General features: G+C 42.7%; 1 protein-coding gene across 1 annotated transcript; it reads right to left on the bottom strand.

Annotated features, from left to right (window-relative positions):
- Nucleotides 1-518: 518 nt before the first annotated feature.
- On the bottom strand, nt 519-25,798 carry gas2l1 (growth arrest-specific 2 like 1). The gene is made up of 5 exons (XM_034148495.1): nt 24,638-25,798; nt 15,309-15,416; nt 8,818-8,914; nt 7,028-7,343; nt 519-5,264 (listed from the first exon to the last, which is right to left on the bottom strand). Exons 1-5 carry the CDS (start codon nt 25,349-25,351, stop codon nt 3,185-3,187), a joined length of 3,315 nt encoding a protein of 1,104 aa, XP_034004386.1. The 5' UTR covers nt 25,352-25,798; the 3' UTR covers nt 519-3,184.
- Nucleotides 25,799-27,233: the final 1,435 nt, after the last annotated feature.

Below are 27,233 nucleotides of genomic sequence, written 5' to 3'. Positions count from 1 at the left end.
GTTGATACATTTTTCACATTATTAATCCAAATATCCATTCTAACTAAAGGTATTAAATAAATGTAGTGGAGTTAAAGTAGTCAATGTAACTCTGAATTGTATTTGAGTAAAGTACAAAATAGCAAAAAATGTAAATACTCAAGCAAAGTACAAGTACCTCAAATTTGTACTTTAAAAAAGTACTTAAGTACATGTATTTAGTTACTTTACAACACTGCAGAGCGGGGGGAAATCTGTCGTACAGTTATAAAGATAGAAGTAATCAAATATCAGTAAGCTTGACAAATGGGATGATTAAACACAGCTTCTTATATCTTATGCAACAGAGAATTTTCCCAAGTAAAAATAAATGATTGAATCACATTGTACATTATGAATAATATAGTCATCATCCACGTTCAGATTAGTGGCTTTTCTTTAACAGACACTTCATGACTATCCCCATAATCCCATCCCTGTCGGTTTGACACCCCGCTGTGACCGAAGCTTGACATGAAAAATGGATCAGAGAAATGTCATGAACTTCAGAGGAAAAGTTTTATTACAAGAACAACATGACAGCATTTTTTTTACTTCAAAAAAACTGTGAAATGTTGCAGTATTGCTATTTCATACATACAAATTCCACAATACCAAGCAATCTGTACATTTAACTGAAGTTGTAGTGAAAGTAACATTAGCAAAGAAGAAATTATCAAATCATGAACATTCAGATTTCGCTGATTAGGGATTGAGAGAAGCAGAGAGAGATTCAGGAAGTTGTGCATGGACAAAGAGCTGATAATGTACAATCACTCTTTTTATAATTGACAACCACATTTTGAATTTGACCAATTACTCTAAACACAAATGTTTTAAAATAAGCCAAAACATATTTAAATTAAAAACAATTCAAATAAAACATCTGTTTGTACGGAAGAGACCCATAACCAGTCCGTAATCATATGTGGCTTTCTTTAATCATAAATTATGAGGAGTCTGCATTAAATCTAATAACTGTTTCTGAATTATGCAAAGCAACCCACAGATGATTTGTCTGTTTCATACCATAGCTTGCAATAGTTCTAATGTTTCTACGGTATACTGTTGGGAAAAAATACTTAAATTGCTGAGTTTTTTATCAGTTGGCTCCACCTTATTAAGATTAAACTTCCTGCTCATTATCATATTTGGGACACAGATGTAACTTGAGAGACTTAATTTCATAAATAAATAAATTAGACCTACATTACTTCCCTCTTCACTCCAACTCTCAACATATTCTCATACTGTATGTACACACATATGCACCTTCTCATTGCTTTCGAGCCTATTTACTGTGTCAGTGCCCTGCAAAAAGATGGTTTCCACAAATGTTGCAGCTTTCTTTTTTTTTTACTGGTTCTTTCTATTAAATCTCTCAGGGAGATATCTATCATCGTAAACACAAGAAAGACAAATGATCACCAACTTTTCTTAATTGACAACAAGTCAAACGTTTCCACTTTCAAATATATTTTTACAAAGTCCACACCTGTTATTACCAAAAAACAGAAGTACTGTCGCAGGGCTCTGACCTCTCATCCTCTTGTGCATGAGCTCCACAAGAGATCCGTCATATCCAGTTACAGTATCTATTATTCATGCACTGTTGCACACATTTAGACACTCAAGTCAAAGTCATTCCTCATCCATCAAATTTCCCCTTATTAGCATTGATATTGGCTCTTATTAACAAACATATACCATTCCAAAATCATTAAAACAGTACATAATTTTACTGTGAATAAAACATATTGTTCCTTAGCCACTAGATGTCACCATAGATTGAGCTGAGTCTTTCAAATCCATCTTCTAAGTAGGTTATCTGGCTTCTTGTGTCTCAATTATACCAACATGATTCAGGGCAATACATTATATATCTTTGTCAGGAATTGTACACCTAGACTACGAATAATGTACAATTAAAATGGGCAATGTTCCTCACTTATTTCCACATTCACACCTAAACTCTCCAATTTCTATAATCATAAAGAAATAATGATGGCAATGTTGTGTTACCGAATAGATCTTAGTGATGTTGCGCAAAAACATTCAAAAACTAACCTGTGAATACATTTTAAGGCAAAGGGAATTGTCAAGGCATTTCCAACACCAATATTGCATAGCTAAGGCAGCACAGAACTGATTACAGAGAATATGTACATTAAACTGTATATTCAATGCCTTGTTATATACAAAATACCCACATCTATCAGTGAGCACATCGACATGTATTTACACATTCATTCTCCTCAGCCGTTGACGTTTGTATATATGTAGCATTGTATTCCAGAGTACAGTTTGGTCAGAGGAAGAAATCCCAACATTTCTGCTTCAGTGACAAAGACACAACCTTCACTGCTCCTCATATTTTTACACTTAATCCACTTAAAAGTTGGAATCAATTTAAAATGTTTTACTGCATTAAACATAATCTTTAAAACCTGTGACACCTTAACAACAACAAAATCTATCACAGCTACAAAAACTGATGCGAAAATGTGACATACCACATGAATAACGGCAGACGACTATACAGGGTTTGGTTGAGCAAGTAGTGTTCATACAGTCAGAGGGATGATGGGGGTACCTATGTGTATGTTAACGGTTATTATATTGTAAATGTGAGTATACTGAGTCAAATGTTAAGAGACTGAAAAAGATCACAGTCATCATACCAGTATTCTGACTACCAAGGCAAGCAGAGATGCTGTGGCAAACCACAAGAGGGAGCCATCCCATCTGTCTGAAGGTTTAGTGTTTACACTGTTTAGAGTTGCTGCTTTAAATCCCTGGCACTTCGCCATGCCCCTCAGCGGGGCACATGGCAGCACATATGCTCTCTCTCAATCTCTCTGTTTCAACCATGAGACTTTCACAAGTGTCTTTGCAAAAATAAAAAAATAAACACCTTATGATTGGCAAAAGCATCCCCATGCACACATTAAAATGACAGTGAAAGTAATCTTAAAGACCATTCCTTTGGTAATAAATAATTTGGCTTGAGTGCAACATAAAAGCAATGTGAACCCCCTGCAGTTATTCAGGGGGGGAACTAAGTGAGAAAGAAGGAGTGTTAGACATGCAGTAAAAACAGTCTATGGCCCAATCTTAAGTTTTTACACAGTAGTCAGAGTTCATGACACCCCCTGTGTCACCTGTGCTACATCCAAGCTTCAGTGTCCAGGCTCCCTGACTGTCCAGGGAAGGAGCAGTCTTTGTTAACCATGGCTGGGGAACATGGCCGGGAATGGATCATGTCTGCGAAGGCCTGGTGGAGGCCCTTGCATGTGGCCGGGCGACCAGTAGAGCGTGAGCTCTGAGGGGACAGCGGAGGAGTGTGGCTTGGGGAAAACGTTTCGTGAGTCTGCAGATCTCTGAAGCTGCGCGGTGTGGGGATCCGTGAGGGGCTGTTTTCTGGCCTGTTGTCAGTGCGAGGCTGCATCCTGCCTCTCAGTTTGTGCTTTGAGTTAGAGGCCATTCCGTCTGTCTTCTTTTGCCCTTTATTAGTCTGCAGCCCTTCTGCATCAGTGTTCCCGTTGGCAATAGGTGAAGATGGTGGGGGGGTTTCAGACTGGGATTCACTCAGGCTGAAGCACATGGATGAGTTTTCACTGGAGGAATCCTGGAAAGAGCAGTCCCCAGAGGGGGGGAGGAGCACAGGTGACGGACAAGCCTCTGGGGGCGGGAGGTCGTCATTGCCGTCACCATGTTCTAGGTCATAGGGTAAGTTTGGCTGGTGATTCTCTGGAGGAATATCTCCTTCAGGCCCTGTGCCCCAGCCAAGCTGACCCTGCTGACATTTCAGCCCCCCTGTAGGAGGAAAGCCTCCATGGTCTCCATTAATATTACTACAGTGGAAAGCAGGTTGTGAGGGGACCTGGTTCATCAGTGTGTCTCTGTCTCCAAGACCAGGCAGTGAAGACGGAGGTTCCCTCTCCTCGATGGAGCTAGAGATGGCTGGGAGCTTCTTGAGACCCCCTCCCCGCTCCCCCCAGTGCTCAGGCTCTCCTTGACCACCGTTGTGAGGTACTCCAAAATTGTTTCCATAAAGTACGTTTAAGGGGTCCTCCAGTTGGAAGTGACGGGGATGAGCTCTCTTGGATTCCCTAAGGTCAGGCAGTGTTCCTATCTTTGCCCCCACATTCAGGGAGGAGGTGGAGGAGTTAGAAGAGGAGTAGGCCGAGTCAGTGACGTTAGGATCAGTGGTTGCCGGCACTACATGTGTCCCGGCACCCTGAAGGTTCGCTCCTCCTGGGGCTCTACAAGACCCTCCTCTAGCCTGTTGTGTATTGGCCAGAAACTCAGCCTCAAAGCTGCGATACAGGTCCTGCTCCTTTTGGGGGTCTAGTGTTGGAAGCATCTGGAAGCCGAGCCCCGGTCCTTCCTCCTCGGGGTCCGGGCGCTCCAGGCATGACAAGCTCTTATGGTGGCCTCGACCAGCAGAACGAAGTCCCTGTGACGTCCGGGGGGAGCGGGCAGTGTGATGGTGGAAGTTGCGGGGAGTTGAGTGAGGTGAACGTCGACCCCCGGAGGTGACCGGCGGAAGAATCCTGCCTTTTCCTACCGAGGGGGAGCGAGGGGCAGGGGGTCTGGGAGTAGTTATGATCTTCTTGCTGGGGCTGCTGTTGTTGTTGTTGTTCTGAACCCCTTTAATAGGTGAGTTAGAGCAGGAGGAGGACTGCCTCTTAGCAAACCCACCCACTAATCTGGGAGAGGAGGGGGGCAGTTGTTTGGCCCGGAGGTCCTCTCGTCGGTCTGGGGGCTGAGGGTCTCTGTGGCAGGAAGCCGGTCCCGGGCTGGCATCACCAGATCGAGTCCTGCTGGTTAACTTACTCTGGCTGTGGGAACGTGGCGCATGGAGTCTCCTCGGGCCCTCGTTTCCAGTGGAGCGGCCCCTCTCTGGGCGGGATGTTCGAGATCCATCAGCGGATCCTTGCGGGGGGTTCGGTTTGAGTATAGGAGCGAGAGCAGGACGTTCCCGGGATTGGCTGCGTGCGCGGGGCAGGGGGGTCCGCAGTGATGAGGTTTGATCTCCAGACCTCTCAATCATGTGCTTCCCCTCCTTGCGATTGACGAGCAGGACTACCTCATCACCAGATCGCCGTGAGGCCCCGCCCAGAGGGTACCGTCCCCCTCCTCCTCCTCCTCCTCCTCCTCCTCCTCCTCCCTTAGAGGAGGCTGTAGAGGAGTCACTGTCTCCAGACAGACGTCTCGTCACTGGCAACTTTGTATCCTTATTCCTAGAATGAAGAGAAGAGAACAATAAAAATGTATATTCATGATAACACCACAAACCCAAACCCAATCCATAGCAATGTCCTTTACTGAACCAGACACTGCACTGTCACATATTATCAGGGTAAATCTATGTCTCAAAGAAAACAGCCATTGGCATATTTCTCAACTTATTATTGTAGAATATATTAAATGTTTCTTTAAGTTGTTCCATCCATTTAAAGATGGGTGAGTCAACTTAGAAACGACGGCATGCTGCCATCCTGTGTTTTCTTTCCTCGAGGATTTTGTTGTTTTTTATTTATATCCTAGATTATGCCGTGAATGAATGTTAATTACACCATACTTGTAAAGCTATCATCAGATATTAAATATGTTTATTTTCAGGCCTGCCTACACTCCTTTATGAAGCCCACCTGTTGACCTACTTCCCTAGTTAGCTGTGAACAGTTGTCTAGCGATAGTTATCAGATTAGTGTTTATTTAGTCGGCGCACTTGAAATGGGATGCCCCGCCCACACAGGGTTAATTCGAATGAGCTGTTGCTTTGACGTGTGGTCTGAGCCATCGCTCAATACAGAAATGAGCCACATATTGGCTACAAGCCAAAGCAAACCGCCATTCATCTCTTAATTGTGTTAAACAATGGCGCCTTCACTCTCTGACATATAGGGAAACTATGTGACCAACTTGACCTTTTACCAGCTACACGAAGAACAGATTGTCTTTATATATCATATTAGTACTTATAGTGGCCTTAACATGCCACTACTCTGGCTCTGATGTGACGCTTCAGAAGCAGATCAGAGAAAAATGATCTGTGGTTTCATTTGTCACTGGCTTCTAACTAATTCACACCATCTGTTGGCCAAGACAAGAGAAGAAAAGCTTGAGCAACAGCTCGAACAGAATCGCAGCCTTCTTTAGACAGTGGATAGTCTTATTTAACGTAAATGTATTAAAGAGAGGAGAGTAAATGTTTGTTGACCATTGAAGCCACTGGAAAGTGCTGTAGGCTGACGGGTTTATCTAGGCAATGTCACCTGAGATTAGATAAATCTGCTCTGGTCTAATCTGTGGCTTCCTGGCATGTTTTTGTTGTGTAGGCCTATGTGTGTGTGTGTGTGTGTGTGTGTGTGTGTGTGTGTGTGTGTGTGTGTGTGTGTGTGTGTGTGTGTGTGTGTGTGTGTGTGTGTGTGTGTGTGTGTGTGTGTGTGTGTGTGTGTGTGTGTGTGTGTGTGTGTGTGTGTGTGTGTGTGTGTGTGTGTGGTGTGTGTCTGGTCCTCTGTGGGCACAAAAGGGCTTAAAGGAATTACTGAGCGTTGACCTGCCAGGCTACTTTTGAGAGATTGATTTCTTCATTGTAACATCAACAGAGGTAGGAGAAGTATTCAGATCTTGTACCAAAGTGTAGGAATACTATGTTAAAATTCTGGATTCAAAATGTTACTTAAAAGTTAAAAATGATTAGCATCAATATATACTTAAAGTACCAAAACGAATAGTACTCATTATGCACATTTGGACATTTCAGAATCATAAATATAATATGTTTTGATTATAATTATTTATGCCTTGATGTTTTTATCAAGCTGGTAAAGGCAATGTCCAATATTTAACTCTGAATTGTAGTGGAGTAGAAGTACAAAGTAACATAAAATGGAAGTAAGTAAGTTAAAAGTACCTCAAAATTGTACTTAAGTACAGTACTTAAATGTATTTAGTTACTTAACACCACTGAACATGACACTAGTGTAGACGCACGAACCTGAGAGGATTAAAGTGTCGGGGTTCGGAGCGGTCTCGTGGCGGCCGTGGGAGCAGCGGTCGAGCTGCACTGGAGTCGCGCTCGGCGGGGGGAACAGAGGGGTTCTGAGAGCGACCGGGCCGTGTGGAGGAGGAAGAAGCACACGGAGCAGAGGGGGGCTCCAGGGAGCGCCGGTCGGGGGGTTTGTATGGGGCGATGCCATCATTTCGCCAGTGTGGTCCTGGGCTGGTGGAGCGGGAGGAGTGGGCGCTGGACGACTTGCTGTGGGCTCCCTGACCTCCTTGGCCACTGGCTTTAGCCTGGTGGTAGCGGTGAGCTGTGGAGACAGATTGATAACACATTTGTTACCATCAAATCAGAAAGGTACAGGGTCCGAGGATTTAATAACGTTAGACTGAAGCACTCCTTTGTGCACCAGTCAATCCTCAAATGAAATACAGAGTTAAATCCCAGGTATGATAGAGGGTCTTTCTCTTCAGTGATTTTGATGATTTGTTAAATGTTTGTTTCCTTGTATCGTGTTTTAATATTTGTCCTTGTTTTATGTTGCAAATGAAGCTTCTGCGATTGAAGAAAAATTCATCTGACAACAAAGTATTATCATATAGTATCGTATCGTGCCGTATTGCAAGACAGACCTCGTAGCCACATTGTCTAATTTAATCACAAAGGATAAACGTCTTTAAGAGGTCCAGAAATATATATCATAGCTTAACACACCCTTGTCATCAAGCTCTTAGATAGCAATATCAGATAACATAGTGTATGCCTCCCCGAACCAGAAATAGATAAGACCCTAATTTGTGATACGAGCCGACCGTAGAGATGCAGATGATCCCACCATTTAGAGAGAACATTTATAGATCACAAAAGGCATATTTCTATAATCACCTAATACTCTATGGTCTATAAATGTAGCACCAATTATGATTTCAGCCAGTGTCAGCTGTCCAGGGCAGAGGGTCGTCTCATGCCATCACCACTTTTACCATTCGTTTGGAGGCCTTTATATTTACTGGCTGGATGTAATATTGGTTAGGTATCTGCATGAAAAAGACTGATTGTTTCTGGTAGTACAAAGTGCAAAATGACAGAATATCAAAAATGATGGTTATTTTCCGTTGCTTCTAGGTCTCATTTAGAGAATGTATTTCAAGAAATTGCTGACCTCGCCAGTATCTGCTCCTAGTCTGAATCACACACTGCATATAAGAAGTGGATTTACACTATTGGTTTGTAGACTATAGTTTTCAAGCCTTGAGTTTAGCATTAAGGCGTCGCAATTTTAATTATTTTGGCCAATGCCATCTTGGTTTTTGGAGAGGGGGGAAACTTAGTACAACTGAATGCTTAATTAAACATTTTTACGCGTCCAAAATGTTACAACTACCTTTCATAAACTGAAAAAACACTGTAAAAGGGTAAATATTGTAAGACGAAAACACAGAGAGCACCCAGATAAGACAGCACTGTGGTAGAGACCTAAAGCATACGCTGCTTTATCATCTATGTAATCTAGGTGGGACCATCATTTACAAAATGAACAACATGTTATGTTTATGAAGACTAACAATTAAGACCATAAACTCCAGTTCACAATATTACTTCATTAGGATCATTTTCTCAGAGACTTCTACGCAATCTTACTTCTTCTTTTCTTGTTTCTTGGTCTGAACGTATTACATCAGAGGTGAATCATATGTCGTGATCCTAAATGAGTTATACAACAGTCAGACACAACAATGAAGTGGTTTTGTAAGGGGCTGACAGGGAACAGGAAGTGACCTCACCGAAAGCAGCACAGCGACACGGGTCATGCTTGTCCAAATAGTGCTCTAATGTGTCCCAGCCCCCTCCAACACGCACCATCACATGGGTACGAAGGACCTGGGGGATAGAAAGAGAAAACAAGGCTTCAATAGATACACAGAGAATAACATCCACATTCATGCACAAATAAAAAAGCGACTCCTTTTGATATACTGCGCTGCCACACACACTGCACAAGTCAATGGAAATGCAAATTCCACAAGTGGGGCAGCTCACTGAAGGCTGGCCGGTCTTCAGTGTTACCTAACATCTTGATGCACCCCTGCCTGTGCCCCTGCCTCTCCCTCCCCCCCCCCCCCTCCCGCATCACCCCCAGCTGCTGCCATTATGAGGGCTGTTCATTGTCATGCCAACTCGCAATTAAACAGAGTAGGGTAGCATAAGAAAGAGCCCAAGTGCTGTGAAAGACACTCCTTTTTTTTGGCCTCTCTCCCTCTCAGCTGGCTCCCGTGAGTTTTCGGAGGGGAGCCGGGTGAATTAGCATGGTAACAACTCACCCCTGCTGTCCTCTCTGCTCCCCGGCTACCGTGGAGAGGAGCCAAGAGGAGAGGATAGATACAACAGAGGGGGGGGGGTTGGTGGATATGTCACTTCCTACTCTCCTCTCCTTTTTGAAGCACCAACATCCACAGGATCAGACCGAGGAGCCTCACTCCCTCCAGGCAGAAGCTTGCCTTCACTGAAGCAACACAATTTGCCTGATGTGATCTGAGAGGCCCCTGGATGGTCCCCCTGCCTCGAGTTGTGTAACAGGGTCTGCCAGCCACATGTTTTAAAGGTTGTGCCCGTGTGTCAGAGGGCGGGCGAGGCAAAGCCACAATGGCATACTGCGTGGGCTGGCACCGAGTTTATTTCCACTGAACCACACACAGCCAGGCTTGGGGAGTAACAGATTACATGTAAAGAGATTACGTTATTAGGATACCATTTTTTTTAACTGTATTAGATTACAGTTACATCAAAAAATGAAGTAAATCAGATTACTGTTACCTTTTAAGAAATAGACATTACTAGCAGGTTACATTACATTACACGTCATTTGTTAGACGCTTTTATCCAAAGCAATTTGGGGTGAAGTGTCTTGCCCAGGGACACAACGACATGCTGATTGCAGTGGGACTCAAACTTGCTACCCCCAGATTCGTCCATCATACTATCCACTGAGCCACAGCCTCCCAGGTTAACAGTGTTATAATCAATATATTATAGGTAGAGGTACTGAAGGAATTTTCTTAATTATTTATATTGAGGCTACTTTAATTCTTCTTTATTTTAAATACATTTCTGTTATTAATGCATCACCTGATTTATTAAACAAAACTAAAGTTTGCTTTTAATTAATGTATTACATTACATTACATGTCACTTGTTAGACACTTTTATCCAAAGCGACTTACATACTCAATACTGTGGGCAATCCCCACGGGAGCAATTTGGGGTGAAGTGTCTCAGGGACACAACGACATGCTGACTGCAGTGGGGTTTGAACCTGTGACCCCCTGATCCGAACACCAACGCACAACCCACTGCACCACACGCCTATTAAGCTTAAACAGCATTTTTAAACTATTACAGTTTGTGGCATACACTGAAGTAAAAAACCATCAATTTATTTTTTCTTGTTTTTATTTGCCTTGCATTTGATATTGTGGAAATCCGAAAGTAACAGAAAGTAATCAGGATACATTACTTTTATATTTTGATACCCAGATTAGGTTACTGATTACATTTTTTGACATGTTACTAGTTATTGTAACGCATTACATTTTCAGAGTAACACTCCCGACCCTACACTGGACACATCGTCTGTTGCTCTGATCAGAGGGAGGCGTAGACATGTGACCTGAAGTCTGACCCCACCTTCTCTCTCATACAATCCCCACCAATCCACTCCAAGGCTTCTCATCAGCCGTACTCCTCTACTACATCAAATCCGACAAAACAGCTGATCTGCTTATCTCTATCAGACCTGAGAGTATAAACTGCTTACTCTCCTCTGGCCTTATGTCAGGAACAGGTTTACTGTCTGATTCTGCTTCACCGTCATGTGCCAGCAGTGAAAGGCCAGGCTGCACCAGTTTCATAACATCACTGCTATCACTGATGTCAAACGTTCACAATACAATACAATACTGCAGAAGTATAACAGCTTTAACCGGAACAGGAGGAATAAACATTTTTCCTTATTGACGTTCAGCATCAACGATTTCATAAGACGAGTAAGAGAGAGATTTGGGACAAACTAAATAAAATAAAAACAGTGATAAGTATGAACAAGAAGAGAGTGATATTGAAGTGAGAGAAAATATCTGGCCTACACTGAAAAAAATTAACATTGACTTTAATTAAATGTATTTTGTTAAAGGAGAGGTGTCATGCTTTTCCGGTTATTACCCGTCCCCTTGTGTGTTATGAAGGTTTTATGCATGTAAACGGTCTGCAGAGTCAAAACCCTCAAAGTACACCCTGTAGGGAGTAAAACTCTAACACAGAAAATACCTCCCCAAAACGCCTCGTTGGAGATACGTCATTGTCCATTTGATTCTTCCATTTCGTTCCGGGTACGGCATGATGTCAACCCGTACCCGGAACGAAATGGACCAATCCGTGGAGCCGTTACGTTACGTCCCCGGAGCCGTTACGTTAAGCCCCCGCTGATTGGTCCAAATTGACCAATCCACGGACTTCCTCACACACATACAGTGTGCAGGCAGCTCAGCTGATTTCTCCTCCCTGGCTGCAGGCTGATAACAGACAGTTGGGATCGCGGCGAAATTCTCTCTGCAGACCCATTCTCACAGCGTTTATCAACCTTTTTCTTACTCAATATCAAGCCACACTTATTGTTTTTACTTCGGCTGTGTCTTTGTGTGTGCTCAGGATGAGTTTGGCTGTGTTTCGCTATGTATCCTAAACAAGGAAACAACACCTCCACAGAGCTCAGCGCGATTCACAACGTCCCGACCAATCAGAGCACACTGTGCTCACAGGGAGGGTGGGGGCTGGAGCTATTGGAGCTACAACGAGCCGTTAAAGGCAGAGAGTGAAATTCAGTGAATACACGTAGTTTACAGAGATGCTGTATGAGAAACCAATGTGAGTTTGGAAAAATGCACAGTATAAATCTATTTTAGTATACCTCAACAATGGAATTATGATCAGTGGAAATGGCCATGACACCTCTCCTTTAACAGGTTCCACATAATTGTATTAGGTATGTTGAAGTTAAACCTATTCTTTTTATTTAAACGTAATATTAATGCTTTCAACTTACCAATTATGTGTAATTTGTCAACGTTTAAAAAAATGTTCAGTGTATATGTCAACAGTTATCCCAGTGTGACAGAACAATTAAAATGTATGATTAACATATGCCGTTTTCTTTTTCATTTTGTAAATGTCCATTGTATCGGGAATTAACCATCTTCAACACTTTTCAATAATAGAGAATACATCTGCTGTCACTTCTGATTCTCTCTGTGAACACGTATTTTAGTTTGTTGGAACACAGTACTATAATAGAGGTGCGGTTTTGACACATATATAGCTTCATATCCTTTGAATGAGTTTGTTACTGTTAACTTTGTAGGAGGGGTAACCATCATGGGAGTAACAGCTACTGAGAACCAGAATAAACAAACGTCTTTGTGTAACAGGAGTGGGATGATTGCATGACTATAAAGATAATTAGTTACGGTCTTAAAATGCTGCATGATTACATTTTTGTTTTATTGCATTCCTCATCATGTTTTCATATCCAACGAGCATATTATTCATTTCATATTTAATGAGGAGGTTAAATAGATGTTTTGGGACCATGTTCCACTTTAGATCTGCTTAGCTGCCTAATTTCACAACCACTGAAGGGGTATCACAGTCTTCAGTGCAGACCCTATCCCTGTTTCTATGGCAACAGCGGACAAAGAGGCTGCTTGTCATCATTGCGGGGGCGTGTTGAACCGATTTCTTCTTACATTTTGGTGGTGAGCTCAAAAATTAAGCTCATGGCTCATTTCAGCTCATGTGCCCCACGACTGAAGGCATCTCCTCCCTCTGGGGAGTGACCCCCCCCCGGGGACAAAGAGGCCTTATTAACTCCCCCCCTGTGTTCAAACTGCCCGATCTACCTTATGCTTTCTGTGCTTCATCCCCTCGCTCAGTCCGAGAGCATGTCAGAGCTTTGGCGGCTGAATAGGGTTTTGTTGGCTTTCAAAAAAACGGCTGCCCGCTTCCTACCCTCTGAAGAAAAAGGGAAGTGTGTTGGCTGCACTCGGAGCTGCTCGGGCATTTATATGATCAATGTCACCCCAAGTGAGAAATCAAGAGAGGGCGGAGACGTTGTGAGGAAAGCTAATCTGACGGGCCGTGGCACCCAGACACACACACTGCAAACAGACACATTTAAATATGTGTATCCTATTAAAGGGATGTACACAGGCAGGCAGGAGGCCCCAGAATGATTCAACGCTTCACAATCCATCTTAGGGACTACAGGAGGGAGGAGAGGTAATGTATTTTTTATTTTGCTAAGTGGAGGGAGGTCTTTTCTATTTTCCTCTTACCAAATGTCATACATCCCCTCTCAGGATTAATTTAACAGCCCATGATGACGGCTTTTGTGCTCGTAAAATGCTCATGAATGTGAATTTATGGCATGAAATTATAATAAAGGAAATGCAGAGCAGAATAATCCTGTGTATGTTTCAATACTTGATTCACCACAGTCGAGCACTTTAGTCTGCAGCATGACAGAAGGCAAAACACCTATTACATCGTTTTTGAAAATAACAATAATTTGATTGTGTTTGCTATTTGTTTTGAAGTGGCTAATTCCAGTGCTAATGTGTGCTTTGTCAGCTTTTTAAAAACTACTATTCCATTGATATATATATTAATTATGACTTTTGGAGATTATTCCATTTTAAATTCTTTAGGATTTGCCTATTTAGTTATCTGTGGTCAAACTAACCTTTCAGTGCTGCAGAAATTAATATAATTTAGGTTGGGGAAGGTCTTAAATTTCAAGACTCAAATCCAAACATTGTCTACAGTCCCTTACAGTGAGTCCTATTATATTCAGTAGACATCAGACCTTTGATAATGTAAAGGAAAAAGCTTTCCTAGATTGGGGCGTGCCATCCATTATCTCAGATATCACTTCCTCTGTCTAAAACATCGGTGCCACTAAAAGTAAAGAAACATTACAATTGCAGATATATAATGTAAACTCAGACAACTTGCGAGTCCATTACTGTAGCTGGGGAATATTTTTAGGTAAGTGAAACTAAATCGATCCCTGTTTTCCAGCAGTGAGGTTTTCCTGTGAGACCTGAAGTGGATACGGTGGCAGCTCTTAGGCTGAAACTGAGACAAACAGTCGGGCAGAAACAGGCAAGATAAGGGCCAACACAGGAAATGACCTAAAGCTCTAATTGTGTCTCAGTGGGAAAAGTACAGTCCTGTGAGTGGGCTAGTTTGTAAACACCCACATGACGGAGATATATCACAATGCTGTTACAGAGTCTACAGTACAGGTCTCTGGGCTCCGAGTGATTTATCTGTTGCATAATAACTCTGCTTGAAACAACATAGGATGCCATATGCCAACACCGTATGGTTCCATGCAATTACTGCAGGCCTCAAAGCCTTCTGTGTCATTTGCCAAACTAGTTCCTATATTTAGCTGAGCATGTAAAACTGAAAGAAATCAGGTTTATTTAAACATTTCTGTCAATTTGTTCACAGATCTAGCAACGTTGAATCAAAGAAGAAATACAAACAATCAGGCAAATCAGACAGATAAATGTCTCTTTCTGGAGATACAATTTAAAGTGAGAACACCACACATCGATATTTGGCAAGTGCTGAGTAACTATAACCCACATAGAAAGAAGAACAAAACTCAGCAAATTGACTTATATAGTTCCCAGTTCTCTTTCAATAAACATGAACACTAACACGCTTTGATCAAAAAAGGTCTTTCTAAGGTTTCGCTGTAGAATAAAGAACATCAAAATCAAGATAGTAGTGGGTGTTGTTTTAAAAGTCAAAGTTTGAAACGGTTTTTCTCTGTTTGGGGTATATTTATTCATTTGTCCCTTCTGTCTTCCATATAATGTGGTGGGCTTGTTTACAACTTATACAATAACTGTCTTTCTTTGTGATGCTACAACCAGATAAAAAAATTAACAGGGTGAGAAAATCATTATAATTATGACAAAGAAAGTTGAAAAATACCGAGTTCGAGGACGGGTGTATTCCGAAGTAGGGGAGTAGGAACTTGCTTTACTTTTCGGTGTTTGCCTGATGATCAACGCATACTAACTAATAATATAATCCACCCATATTTTTTCTGGTTTAGCTAAATATGTGACCGTTAAAAAGTGACCACAAAGACAAGTCTCATGGCTCACAGTGACAGATATTTCTGATCATGATGGTGAGAACCTACCCTGATGAAGATCAGCGCACTGGAGTCTCCCACTTTGTACTTCCCCTCCGACACCTTGATCATAGGAAACTGAGCTGGACAGGAACACTGACCCAGAATCTCACGCACCTGAGGAGAACAAAAGAAAATCAGTTGAACACACACAGCAGACAAATATGACACACACACACTCATTCGACAGGGGATCTGACAGTGCTCCCTTCCTGTACTCCGGGTCATTTCCCCGTTCATGTTCAGTCACAAATATCTGGGCCTGTGTGTCAACCACACAATAACAGTGTTTTACAGAGTGAGAATGAGCAGTCTTTGTGGCCTGAGTGTATGAGGGTGGATGTTTTGTGCGTCATCATCCTTCAAACTTTTCTCTCCAAGCACCCACTGGGTGTTAGCTAGCCCCGCCCCGCTCTCTCACCACATTAAAAGCCTTCATCCCATCCCTCCAGAACACTTTGGTTCTCTACTTCACCGCAAAGGGTCACATAAGCACCAAAATACATATGTGGACATGCTAATGTAGGCTCTCCCTCTCTGGGGCTGTTACATGATTTTTCTGGTTGTGACATCATAAGCCGAGGAGTGAAGGCGCTCAGAGCCCAGTCTGGTGCTGATGATGTCAGCAGGCCGCGCTGCCAGCTGGGTTTTGAATCGAGAGACTCAGTGCCCTGGCTGTGGTCAGGGGTGCTTATTAGGCACACACACAACTGCAGGGTGGAGCCAGATCCGCCTGTGTTGCACAGGCTCGGGCTCTCACGGGATTGGACAACTTTGATGTTTTTCTTGGCGTGTCTCTCAGACAAAAGGCGTATGAGCACTTGTCGAGCAGGAGGGAGAGAAAGTAAAACTGCAAAGCGGATAGAGGAAAGCACAAGAAGAGAGGATAAATAACCATTATTGTGTGTGTATGGGCTGCCGTTACCACGGGGAGGGGAATATTTTATTGATATTTAAGTGATCAAATGATATGTTAGAGGAAAATGCTCCCAGCCTTATCTGCTGTGTGCAGGGCTGGAGGCACATGGTCTGCATGTATTGTGTGAATGAGCATGGTGGCCCTATAACACCTACATTATCGTGTATTCAGAAGATTACAGAGTCACCTTGTTATTTCCTTTAAACAGCACCCCTCGTTCTTTCCTATGCTGATTAAAGAGGGAGGAATCAGCGCTAAGCCCCTCACCTGCCTCTCTGTTCTCCCTCGTTGTTGTCTATCAGCCTTTACTCTCCGCCGAGCACTCGCTGACCAGCCCTAAATGTGTCTCTTTCTTTGTTTTGCTTACATTTTCTACATCTGCTTGCTCCCTCTCTTTCTCTCCGCTCTTTCACTCAGTCAGTAGGTGGACGAGCTATGTTTGGAAAAAACCCGGCCAGTGACTTAATGGAAAGATTGCTATGGCAACAGACACACACATAGCCTTACCCTTCCCATTTCGACTGTACTCCTTTTTTTCATTCTCGCTATAGTAAAGCCTTTTCTCTCACTTCCAAAAAACCTCCCCCAGAGCTGTTCAGCTGAGGTCATAATGTTTCCTCCAGAGAGAAGGTGAAGGACTCGTGTGTCTCACACTGAGCAGGATGTGCAGTCCAACCATGAAGGGATTTAATAATAACATAATCAATAGCAGCACTGGCATTTGAAATATTTACTCTGCGGAGCCTTTGACATGAAATGTGTACACTTCCCATGTGCTCTCTGTATCAACAATGGATACAGTAAGACACACTGAAACCAAAACACACACACACACACACACACACACACACCAAAATGAGATGGGAGGGGAGGAGGGAGACAAGGTCACACAGGAAACATGCGGAAGTGGCGCTGTAACACTGCGGACAAAATTGAAGGATGAATTATGGATGCATTTTTGGTCACATGAGAGATGCATTCAGCAAGAGCTGCAGATGTTTGAGGAGGAAAAGAAAGGAAATGCGACACAATCCACAGCGCGCCCCTAATCTGAGACTCTGCCGTATCTATCTTGAGATAGGAATGTGGAGATGTTTTAGCCTAGAAGCACTTTCGTTATAAATGTGCTATATGTGAAAGAACATATACAGTACATATTGCGTTAATGACCCCACTGCTCACATCCCATCATATCTGCTCAGTGTGAGTCAACTAATTCCTTTCCTTCCTGACCGGCAAACATCTGAAGAGCCATTCAAGGAAGAGACTGAGGGCTGAGCAAACCCTGGGGATGAGGAGAGGAAATGGGAGGGGGAGATAAAAATGTTTAGGTTTTATTTCCCATTGTCTTTACTGATTTGAAATGTGGACTTGCATGCCACACTATAACAGTATCCTAACAGAGGCATGTAAAAGGTCGCCAATATGCACTCTTAAAAGAAGATTTGCTTGAATGATATAAGTTTAAAGGTTGTTATTATGTGAAAACACAAACTGTAGTTCTTGTTTTAGTTGTCTTGTTTTGGGTTTACAGGCTGGGATACATTTCATAAATATACTCCAAGAAGCCTCACATTCATTTACATGTTAGTCTGTTCTCCTCGTGAGTCAGCAAACAAAGTGCGACCGCACAGTTTGCACTCATCAAACATAGGTGTGCTGGCCTGCGGTAACAGGCTTCTTTTATGATTGTCATGCAATGGATAAGTATTGGCAAACTCCAACAATAAAAACTAAACATCAAAACACCTCACTCCGCAGGAATTTACGCGAGGGTGTTTCCAGGATAAGACTCCTGTGCCGCCTGAGAGACAACTGCAGGCTTTACGATGAAATACATCGTCTTTTAAAAAGGAAATTGGGAGGATTTGGCGCTTGGTGCATCCAAGGCGAATTCCAAAAATTACAACTTCTCTTGGATTATGTTGTTAGCCTGAGGATCTCCTGTCATGACTGGAAACTTCCCAAGATAACACAACCTCGCCATCAGATAAGCAAATAGAGACAAGAAAACATTGTGGGCGCCTGCCTGGTAGGAGGGAGAGTTTCTGAAACTTGAGGGGTTATTGCTTCACTACTCACAGTAAGCATTCCTAAAGCCTGTGATCGCACACTGAAACAGACACATATCAGACTCTACCCTTACATTAAAACACTGTCCTGACATCCTGCATAGTAAGACTCATCTGTGAACAACCACGCAACATCTAATGAACATGGAAAAAATTCCTTTGCACAGATGATCTCTTTAAACAACCTGGGGGTGCAGGGAGTCCTGATTATGTTGGACCTGTAGCCTGTGGGCACAAACTGTAGAGATCATGAACATATGTATTTACAGACTGTTAGCATGCTGGTTCAACAGGCCAAACAAGGAGAGATGAGACAGGAAAACAGATAAATGCCTCAGGATCAGGCGTGTCGGTTATCGCAAGAAACCTTCCCCTGCGAGACCAGGCAGAATATTACAAAACAAGAATGCATTAGCGCAACATTTTTTGAAATATGTTGCCTTCTTTCCAGCTGAGAGTTAGATCAGAAGATAGATAACACTCCGATACCAAGAGAAGACACAGAGGAGACCAGCCTGTCAGCAAATCTACAGCATATTCAGGACAAAAGGAAACAAATAAGCATATAATACGAAAAGCCTTAAGTATTTCTTTATCTGTTCAAAATCAATACATTATATATTTAATAACCTATGTTGTGTGTTTAATCAGGGTGAACAATGACATCATTCTGGCCTCATCCTCCTCTTCAAGTCAAACCATTCCCTGAAAATTGATCCCTGTCTCCTGGCCACATGACAAACTGCCCTATGGGGTGCAGGGAGGTTACATGACTCTAATGGACATCAAGGACTGAGAGGCGCATAACTCTATTATTCATCTGCTCCAGTCAGACCGCAGTGTAATCACCCGGCACAGGAAGTTAAATATCAGCCAGCGTCTAACTCATGTGTGGGTTTGTTTTGATGAGGCTCAGAAACACTCAACACTTCTCCTGGTGACGGTTGAGGTTAGAGAGATGGATGCCTCACTCTCTTCCCATCCTGACAGTCTCCACCTGAGACCCGCATGAGGGGGCTGCAGGCAGGGGCAGGAAATAACCAGACAACCCACACAGACAAAAGCCTGTTCGGATAAACACAATATGAAATGATAATCGCGCAAAACAATCAGGAGAGAGAATCAAATGCAATGCAAAAACGACTTGCATTTGCAGAGTCAGCTGTTTCCCCTGCATAACGGGAAGTAATGATGAGTGAGATCTGGTGTTCAGTGTTTCTGAGCAAAGCCTATACACTGAACAAACTGAAACCTTGACTTTGATTAAATGTGTTATGTCATCAGATTTCACATGACTGTATTAGGTTAGTTGAAAGCATTGATATGAAGGTTAAGGTTCAACCTAATATTATTGCTTTCAACTAACCTAATACAGTTATGTGAAATGTGTTGGCCTAATAAGATAAGATAAGATAAGATATATACTTTATTGATCCCAATTTGTGATTTTCTTTCGTCACAGCAGCATGTAAACATGTAAGTCATTGCACACAATGTGAAGATTAAAAGGAGTATGAAATAAACATAAAATATAAACATCTAAAAATAACAACTTAACAGTAAAATGTATACATAAGGACAGTGAAAGATATATATATAGGAAGACTATCCGTCAAATATACACTATGAAGGGTCGATTACATCTAACAAAATATAAAAGTATGATATTATTAACATTGAGTATGCAATAAATAGCTCATTAAATTAACATCACTGTACAAGGTGCTGTGTGAGGACACTATATAGAGATATTTGAATGTAGTTATCAAAGCAACATAAGAAACTGTGAGCTATAAGAAGCTGTGAGATAATACATTTAATTAAAGTTTCATTTTTTTCAGTGTAGAGGGTAAAATGAAAAAACCCTCTCAAATACTAAACCCCTAAAAACATGAGTGCATGTAACCCAGGAGGGAGGAACAGTGAAGGATGCCATGCTGCCTCAGCAAAGCGTACTCATGTGGCCCAATGCAGAGCACTGACCTACTTTTCTCTCTCACTCTAGCTCCCCTCTCCACTGTAGCTCTCCCTCCCAGAGTCACATCATCCCAGTCAGGTTTAACAGAGTGTACAGTGAAGTCACTCTCGGCACACTATCTGTTGTCTCCTCTTCTTTTTTTTTATTCCCTGAATGCATGAATTGGACCATGAGGTTAATGGAGCAGCCTGGCATAATACACACATTTTCCCTCTTTATTACCCACCCCCCCCCCCCCCCCCCCCCCCCCCCCCCCCCTTTGCCCTGCTGGTGTCTCCATCCCAAGTCTTTGATTGAGTCGTCAGCCTTTGATTGCCTCCTCGCTGTCAACAGTGGCCCTCTATTCATATGTCCCCTTTCAATGCCACCAACAAGACATACTGTTGTGCTCTTTGCTTTATCATCTCTGGCGGAGACACGTGTGGGGGATGGGAATGATGGCTCGCACATATATGACCTAAACACGGGCTGAATGTCGAAGCCTGGGGTGAGAAGAGACATGAACCAGTTCATATGACCGAGCAAGAAAACGGATGAAGGATGTGAGTGAAGGAAGGCTGTGAAGCTCCAATGGCCTGTTGTTTATTAGCTCCAATATTGTATTGTATAGATGCTTATGCATGCAGTAAATATGTAAACAATTATAGTGTGCATTAAGGGGTCAGTAAGTCTAATTTCAATGATCACATGTATGTCACCTTGTATAGCTGTGTCTGTGCCTAATTACAAGACCTACAAAATATTCTTTCAGTCATTTGTGTTGGTAGATGGCCGTGTTTCTTTACATTATAATGCCTGCAGCATATAGGAAAATACATATCCAATCAAGTCATAATCCCTGTCTAGTGGTGATATGGAAAATCCCCCTAATGCAAAGGATAAACTTGATGTGGACATATAGCAAAGTGACCCAGCTGCTGTCTGTGCCACAACTGAGATAGTAATATGAACACCTCCAGGAGTGGGAAAAAACATTTATCATGACTCAATCTATGATGAAGGAAATGAGAGGCCGGTCACTTCCTCAATTTATCCGTGGAAAACCATCCCGCGGTGATATGAGTAATAATAACACGTAGTGGCAGATCAGTGGAAGACCGTGTGGGTGAGTGTTTACATAAGGTCGTGTTTTAACCAGGATAGACTACAGCTTCCTTAAGATTAAATACCTAGTGTGGCAAGCAGATAGTTGACGTGACAAATCAACTGTTTGCATTAGGTGTTTAATGAGTCACTTTACTGTTACATAAGCAGAGGGTAATGATGACAAATCATGCAATATTTGTGACACATTTTTACTGTGTTTATTGAATGGCCATGTCCTAATAGGGACTTGCACTTAAAATAATCCTGCTGCCTGTAGTCAGACTGTTACGATACACACTGTAATCCTATTATAACTACACTTGTATTGTCTTGATGAAGTAAACAAGAAGATTACCTTGATCATCCAGGTACCAAAACAACTTAGAAAAGAAGATACATTTGCTTAAATCTCATTAAGACTCTCCGAGCTGCACAAGAAACTAATGGCAAACTTTTTGAAGATGGTACACACGAATTAGTCGAGCTATGCAACTCCTAAATCTGATTAATGCATATGAATACCAATACTTTGCGGTCTTGCTGATCGTAGGAAGATGTTTTCCCTACATCATCTGTTTCCTCACATTCAGGATTTTGTAAAGAAAGCTAAGGCTGCTGTGCACATCTTAGTTAATGGTAATCAAATGATGACATTTTCTTTAATGATAATATGGGTTAAAAATAGAGAGGCAGTTGATAAACAGGTTGAACAAATATATTATATTAAAAATTAAATCATGAGTTGTCAACACATTTTCTACAGAGAAAATCAGTTAACTAAAATATAAAAAAGGGTCAAACTATCCTTGATATGTAATCTGCTTGGTTGCTGCAAGAAAGTCGTCTGATTGAAATGTATTGAAATCTCTGTCTGCTTGACGGAGGGCAGTGGACTCACAGTCTGGTGTCACAGCTGTGGACCAATACAACTAAGCCCTTTACCTTTCTTACCCTCCCTCCCTGTCAGAAACGTATGAGTACTAGCAAACGTATGAGTACTAGCAATGAGGTTCCTAGTAATAACCCGACGCTAATCTCCTTTAAGACAGAAATACAAAGAAAGAGGTTCTGCAGGATGAACTTGTGACTAATGAGACAGAGCAATAGAGAGGTCTTGTGTCTTGAGGCAAGAAATTAGCTGATTGAGCAGATATTTATAAAACAATTTAAAGAAAACTGGATTTTATTTAAAAGGGATGAAGGGATTTTCGCATTATATTAAAGTGTGGTTGTATGAGGTACTTCCATAGTCAGTATTACCTGCAGTAAATGTTGGCTGGCTTGCCCCAGTTTAGAGAAACAGACAGGAGTACTGGCACAGAAGTAAAGCAATGTACTGCTGTGGACTGGGGCCGCTGCAAAACGTAGTAAAACCACATGAAATATCCAAATCAGTTTAACTGTACGCTATAGTGACAATATTGTCACCGCTTTACCATGTTGTCCGAGACCCTATTCTGACCAGGAACTAAAGCTGTTATCTATACCCTCTCTTGAAAGTCACCAGAATCAATTGACAAAAACATGATACCTCCCTTCCTCAATTAGTTAGTTTCTGACTTTGGTGTTAGCTTGGATTCCCCAGAGCCATACAATAACAACAACAAGCTGTTTTAGTTAGCTAGAATATGTTTAGCTGCTGTACAATACTTTGCTCCCATCCCAGTACTCTTTTTCTCCAAACTGTGGTCGTGCTGTCCACCATCGACTAATAATAATACCGTAGTAACACAATAGTAACACACTGATTATGGTTAAGTACCTCATACAACCCTACTTCACTAAATCCAAACTATCCCTTTAAGAAGTGTGCAGCAAAATATGCCTTGGCCTATAAAAGATAAATGGGCCACAAACAGCTGAAGCCATTAGATGGGATGTGTTGGAACAACTACGCCTGTACTATTTTGATATTGCTTCCTCTCATCTCAGTACCTCTGTGGTTTCTCGTTTGAAGAGCCTCATGTTGCTGATGTGGGCTGTTCTGCGCAGCTTGCATGTTAGCAATATTCTCATGTTGACAGGGTCGATGGTAGAGATTGAATTCACCAGACACATGATGACTGGGAACGCCATTACCCAAATCTGTCAAGTCAAACGTGTCTGTCGGTCACTGTCTGACTGCTGAGGGATGTGACAGTGGGAGTGACAGAAAAGCAGACACAGGCATACGCTCTGTGATTTTCTGTCCTAAAAATGCAGCTGCCTGGTTTAATCCTCAGTCATATGAGTGTTGGGACTCAGACAGTCTGGAATACGAACAGCGCACATCCTCCTCCACATGCTCTCCTATTTCTGTCTGCGGAGGTCACACTGGAGCCGCTGTGCTCGGCTGCCTGAGACAGTGTGAGTGTGACTGTCCCCACCCTCCCCACAGCTTTGGTGCCAAAGACAGACATTGTTCTCTCCATCAACATGAACATATCAACTTCTCCCCCACATGTTACCACTGGTCTGTCTGCCTGCTCATTAGCTTTACCCTGACAAGACATTTTCTTCTCTAATGTGAAGTGTCAGGCGCCCTGGCAAAGGTCAGCCAGTTCAGCAGGACACATGACAAGAGCTCGATAGAATAGGAAATGTATTAACTACAAACTGCCAAAAGGGACATTTCTAGTGGTGATGATAAAGAAGCTGCAGAAGCAGGACACGATTAGGAATCTTCCTTCGCCGGCAGGATATGGTATTGATTCTTCTTGATGGACAGGCTAAATGAAAGAGGCCGAAGATGATTGTGGACATTTGAGTGGACATTTTCTTCAAGAATGCAGGAGAAATGTGACAGAGGTGACCTGTGACCTTTCAGATAAGAAGCAAAGAATTTGGGTGTCAAACACACGCCGACCCTAGAGGTGAGCAGGAATTTACCAGCACAGTTCAAAACAAAGTTACGATGCACACCCACACCGCAGGGAATCTATAAGGCGCCTTCCTTCTTCATAGCACTGATGTGATATTTTCTGAGGGGCTGCTTCACTTTTGACACTTTTGTGTTTTACTCTTGGAGAACTTGGTCTTCTATCTGAGGCCTCATTATGTCAACACCACACAAAACACACCGGCTGAAACGTACTTCTGACTGAATCTTTAGTGGGCTACTATTTCACACAAGGTGATAATTGAATGGTCTGGAAATTAAGCTGTCAGATCATCAAACTATCTAAGAGGACTTTCATGATTCATAATGCAGTTATTATTCATACATTTTATGAAGGCAACTATTCAGGATAATTAAACCAGGTAATACCATACAGAGGCTTGTGTTTTTATCTTTTCAACTTACCAACTCATCCAAGTTTCTCATGTCACACAGCACCCTCTTCTGCGGCCAGATGATGGGCTCTGGGTCCGGCTCCTCTTCTTGCTCCACACTCTGACTGCTACTCTGACTGCTCTCCTTCCGACTGAAGCACCTGCTGGGCGGGCTCTGCTCAGCCGGCTCCTCGACATCGATCCGCAGGCTCTCCTGGTCCCGGATCTCCTCTTCGATCTCCTCCTCCAGTTGGATCAACATGGGGGCCAACATGCCGAACTTGGCCCCGCGTCGCGCCACCTCGAGCAGACACAGAACACAATTTTTCTCGTTGCATCTCTCCACCAGGTCGTTGGTCTCAAACATGAGGACGTCCTTGATCCAGAGCTCCTGCCTGCACCAGCTGATGAAGTTGGACACGTTATCCCGCGCCACAAACGAGCCGGGGACCACATTGCGTGACTGGAAGCCCACATCTTTGGACGGCAGCTTCATGGAGTGAGCAGCCTCCGGGTACTCCAGCTGGAAGTCCTGCGCGGCGCGGTTCACGTTGTTGGCGTGCCGACACAGAGCACAGCCGGTCCCCAGCCCCTCCATGAAGGAGTCCGCAGAGATATCCAGGTCGTAGAGGGTGTTCAGCCATTCCGCCAGATCCTCCTTCATGGCGTACAGGTACTCCTCGCTGGATTTAAAAGGCCGGATACTCTTGGAGGCGGCGGACTGGATGTTGCTCTGATCAGCCATATTGTCGAATTACGCAGCCTATCAATAAAGTCTACTTGACAATTCCCGATTGTCTCATTGCACAGGTCCAACGCCTTCATCCGCAAATATAGCGAATTAACCGTGTTGACGCACCCATGCCGATTTGCATGTGTGGTTTCTTATGGGAGCTCCTTGGACCCAGGCTTTGTGTTGTCAGAGGCATATCGGGATGCGGACTAGCCGTGGCGCATGGATGCGTTTTCCGGATGTCTCTGCGAAACCCGTTTCCTTTAAAGAGCGCATCGCCGGGTCCCGGGACGCCGATACACACCCATGCGACGACCTGTTAATCCTCCCGCTGAACGGAGGCTGCTCTCTCCCGCAGAAATCCACGTGTCACCATGTCTGTGTGTGAGGCGGTCAGAGAGCTCCTCTTCGATGAAATCACAGAGCAGCACTGAGTCCACAGCTCATCTTCCCAGCAAATAGGCCCGCCTCTTGCGCTGAATATGTTGACCTGCTGTAGCTTAGACCAGCAGAGCGACTCGGTGGCACATCCCATTATGAGGGATCAACGCTCGACAGAGGAAACTTAACCCCATGTTTCCCAAGTCAGGAAACACTGTGTAAACGGGGATAGAAGCAGGATACCTTATATAGCTAGAGTGAATCTATAGCAGAGCTGGGAGAAGTACTCTTGTACTTGAGTGTAGGAATGTGTTATAATACATGTCCTGCAATCAAATGTTACTCAAGTAAAAGTAGCTACCAAGGTATCAGCATTTTAGTAAAAGTACTCATTATGCATATTGTCCCCAATTCAGAACAATATATTAAATGCTTTGATCTGAATCTGCAAAGTTACAAGTGTCAAATGAATGTAGAAGAGCACTTTTAGTAGAGCACAATACTGTCAGGGGTATTTATTCAACCTCATGGTCGTTTTTCATTCATGGGTTCATCTTGGTGTTGCACCGGATATTAAGGCTCTTTTTTTTGTAAGAATATATAGTTGTTATCAGTTTTTATTCCGAATAACACAAAAACAGGCTTCATAGTCTCAATAATTATGTCTCTGTGTGAAGTGCTAAAGGCCAATAAAGCTGGGCATCATGAGACCAACTCTGATTAGTGCAAGAATTACCCTTTAAACTGCATCATCTGAACAATGATTAAAGCAGATATGATAGTTTCAACCTTGTCTAAAACTATAGGTGTTATAAAGAATGTGTGATTAGTCGTTTTAAGAAGGCACGGCACAAACAGAGCTGGTAAACCCTGAAACAGCAGGAGGTTGGGGATTATAAAGAGAGATAGTGAGAGATATACAGTAGTCAGACAGCATTATCAAGTCAACATTTAAGTAGGCTGTAAAAAGAGCACAAGACAAAGTAGTTAATTCAATAGCACATGATCTTCTGTGTGCATGATAGAAAAAGTGTCACATACTGGTCCAGATAACAGAGCTGCTGTTAGTGCTAATACTGTTCAATCAGGGAAAGATTGATCTGATTATCTAATAAAAAGACAGAACAAGAATGCAAGAATGACCATGCCTTTTCTAAATATTGCCTATACTAATGGTTTAAAGCTCAGTTTGAGGTTGGAAACGGAGACCTCATTTTCAGGTTTTAATGGTATGTTAACATTTTGAAAAACAGAAAGAAACTTGCCCTGGTCTCAAGACAGTCTGTTATCTGCATGTAAACCTTATAGACAAAACTTGAAGCACATGATTAGACTATGTATTGTGGGGGTTATTTTATTACAAACTAAGTTAAAGGTTTTCTGATGCTGTTTCAAACTTGTCCATAATGTAATTACAATGTGCCCTTATTTTGAAAGCAGTTGGGACACACAGAAACCCTTATTTTCATCTTTAGTTCAACTCTTGAACTCTATGTAAATAACCCTGGAGTTC

The sequence above is a fragment of the Trematomus bernacchii genome, unplaced genomic scaffold (genome assembly GCF_902827165.1).
Source record: "Trematomus bernacchii unplaced genomic scaffold, fTreBer1.1, whole genome shotgun sequence".
NCBI lineage: Eukaryota > Metazoa > Chordata > Actinopteri > Perciformes > Nototheniidae > Trematomus > Trematomus bernacchii.
This window is presented reverse-complemented; position numbering and strand designations above follow the sequence as displayed.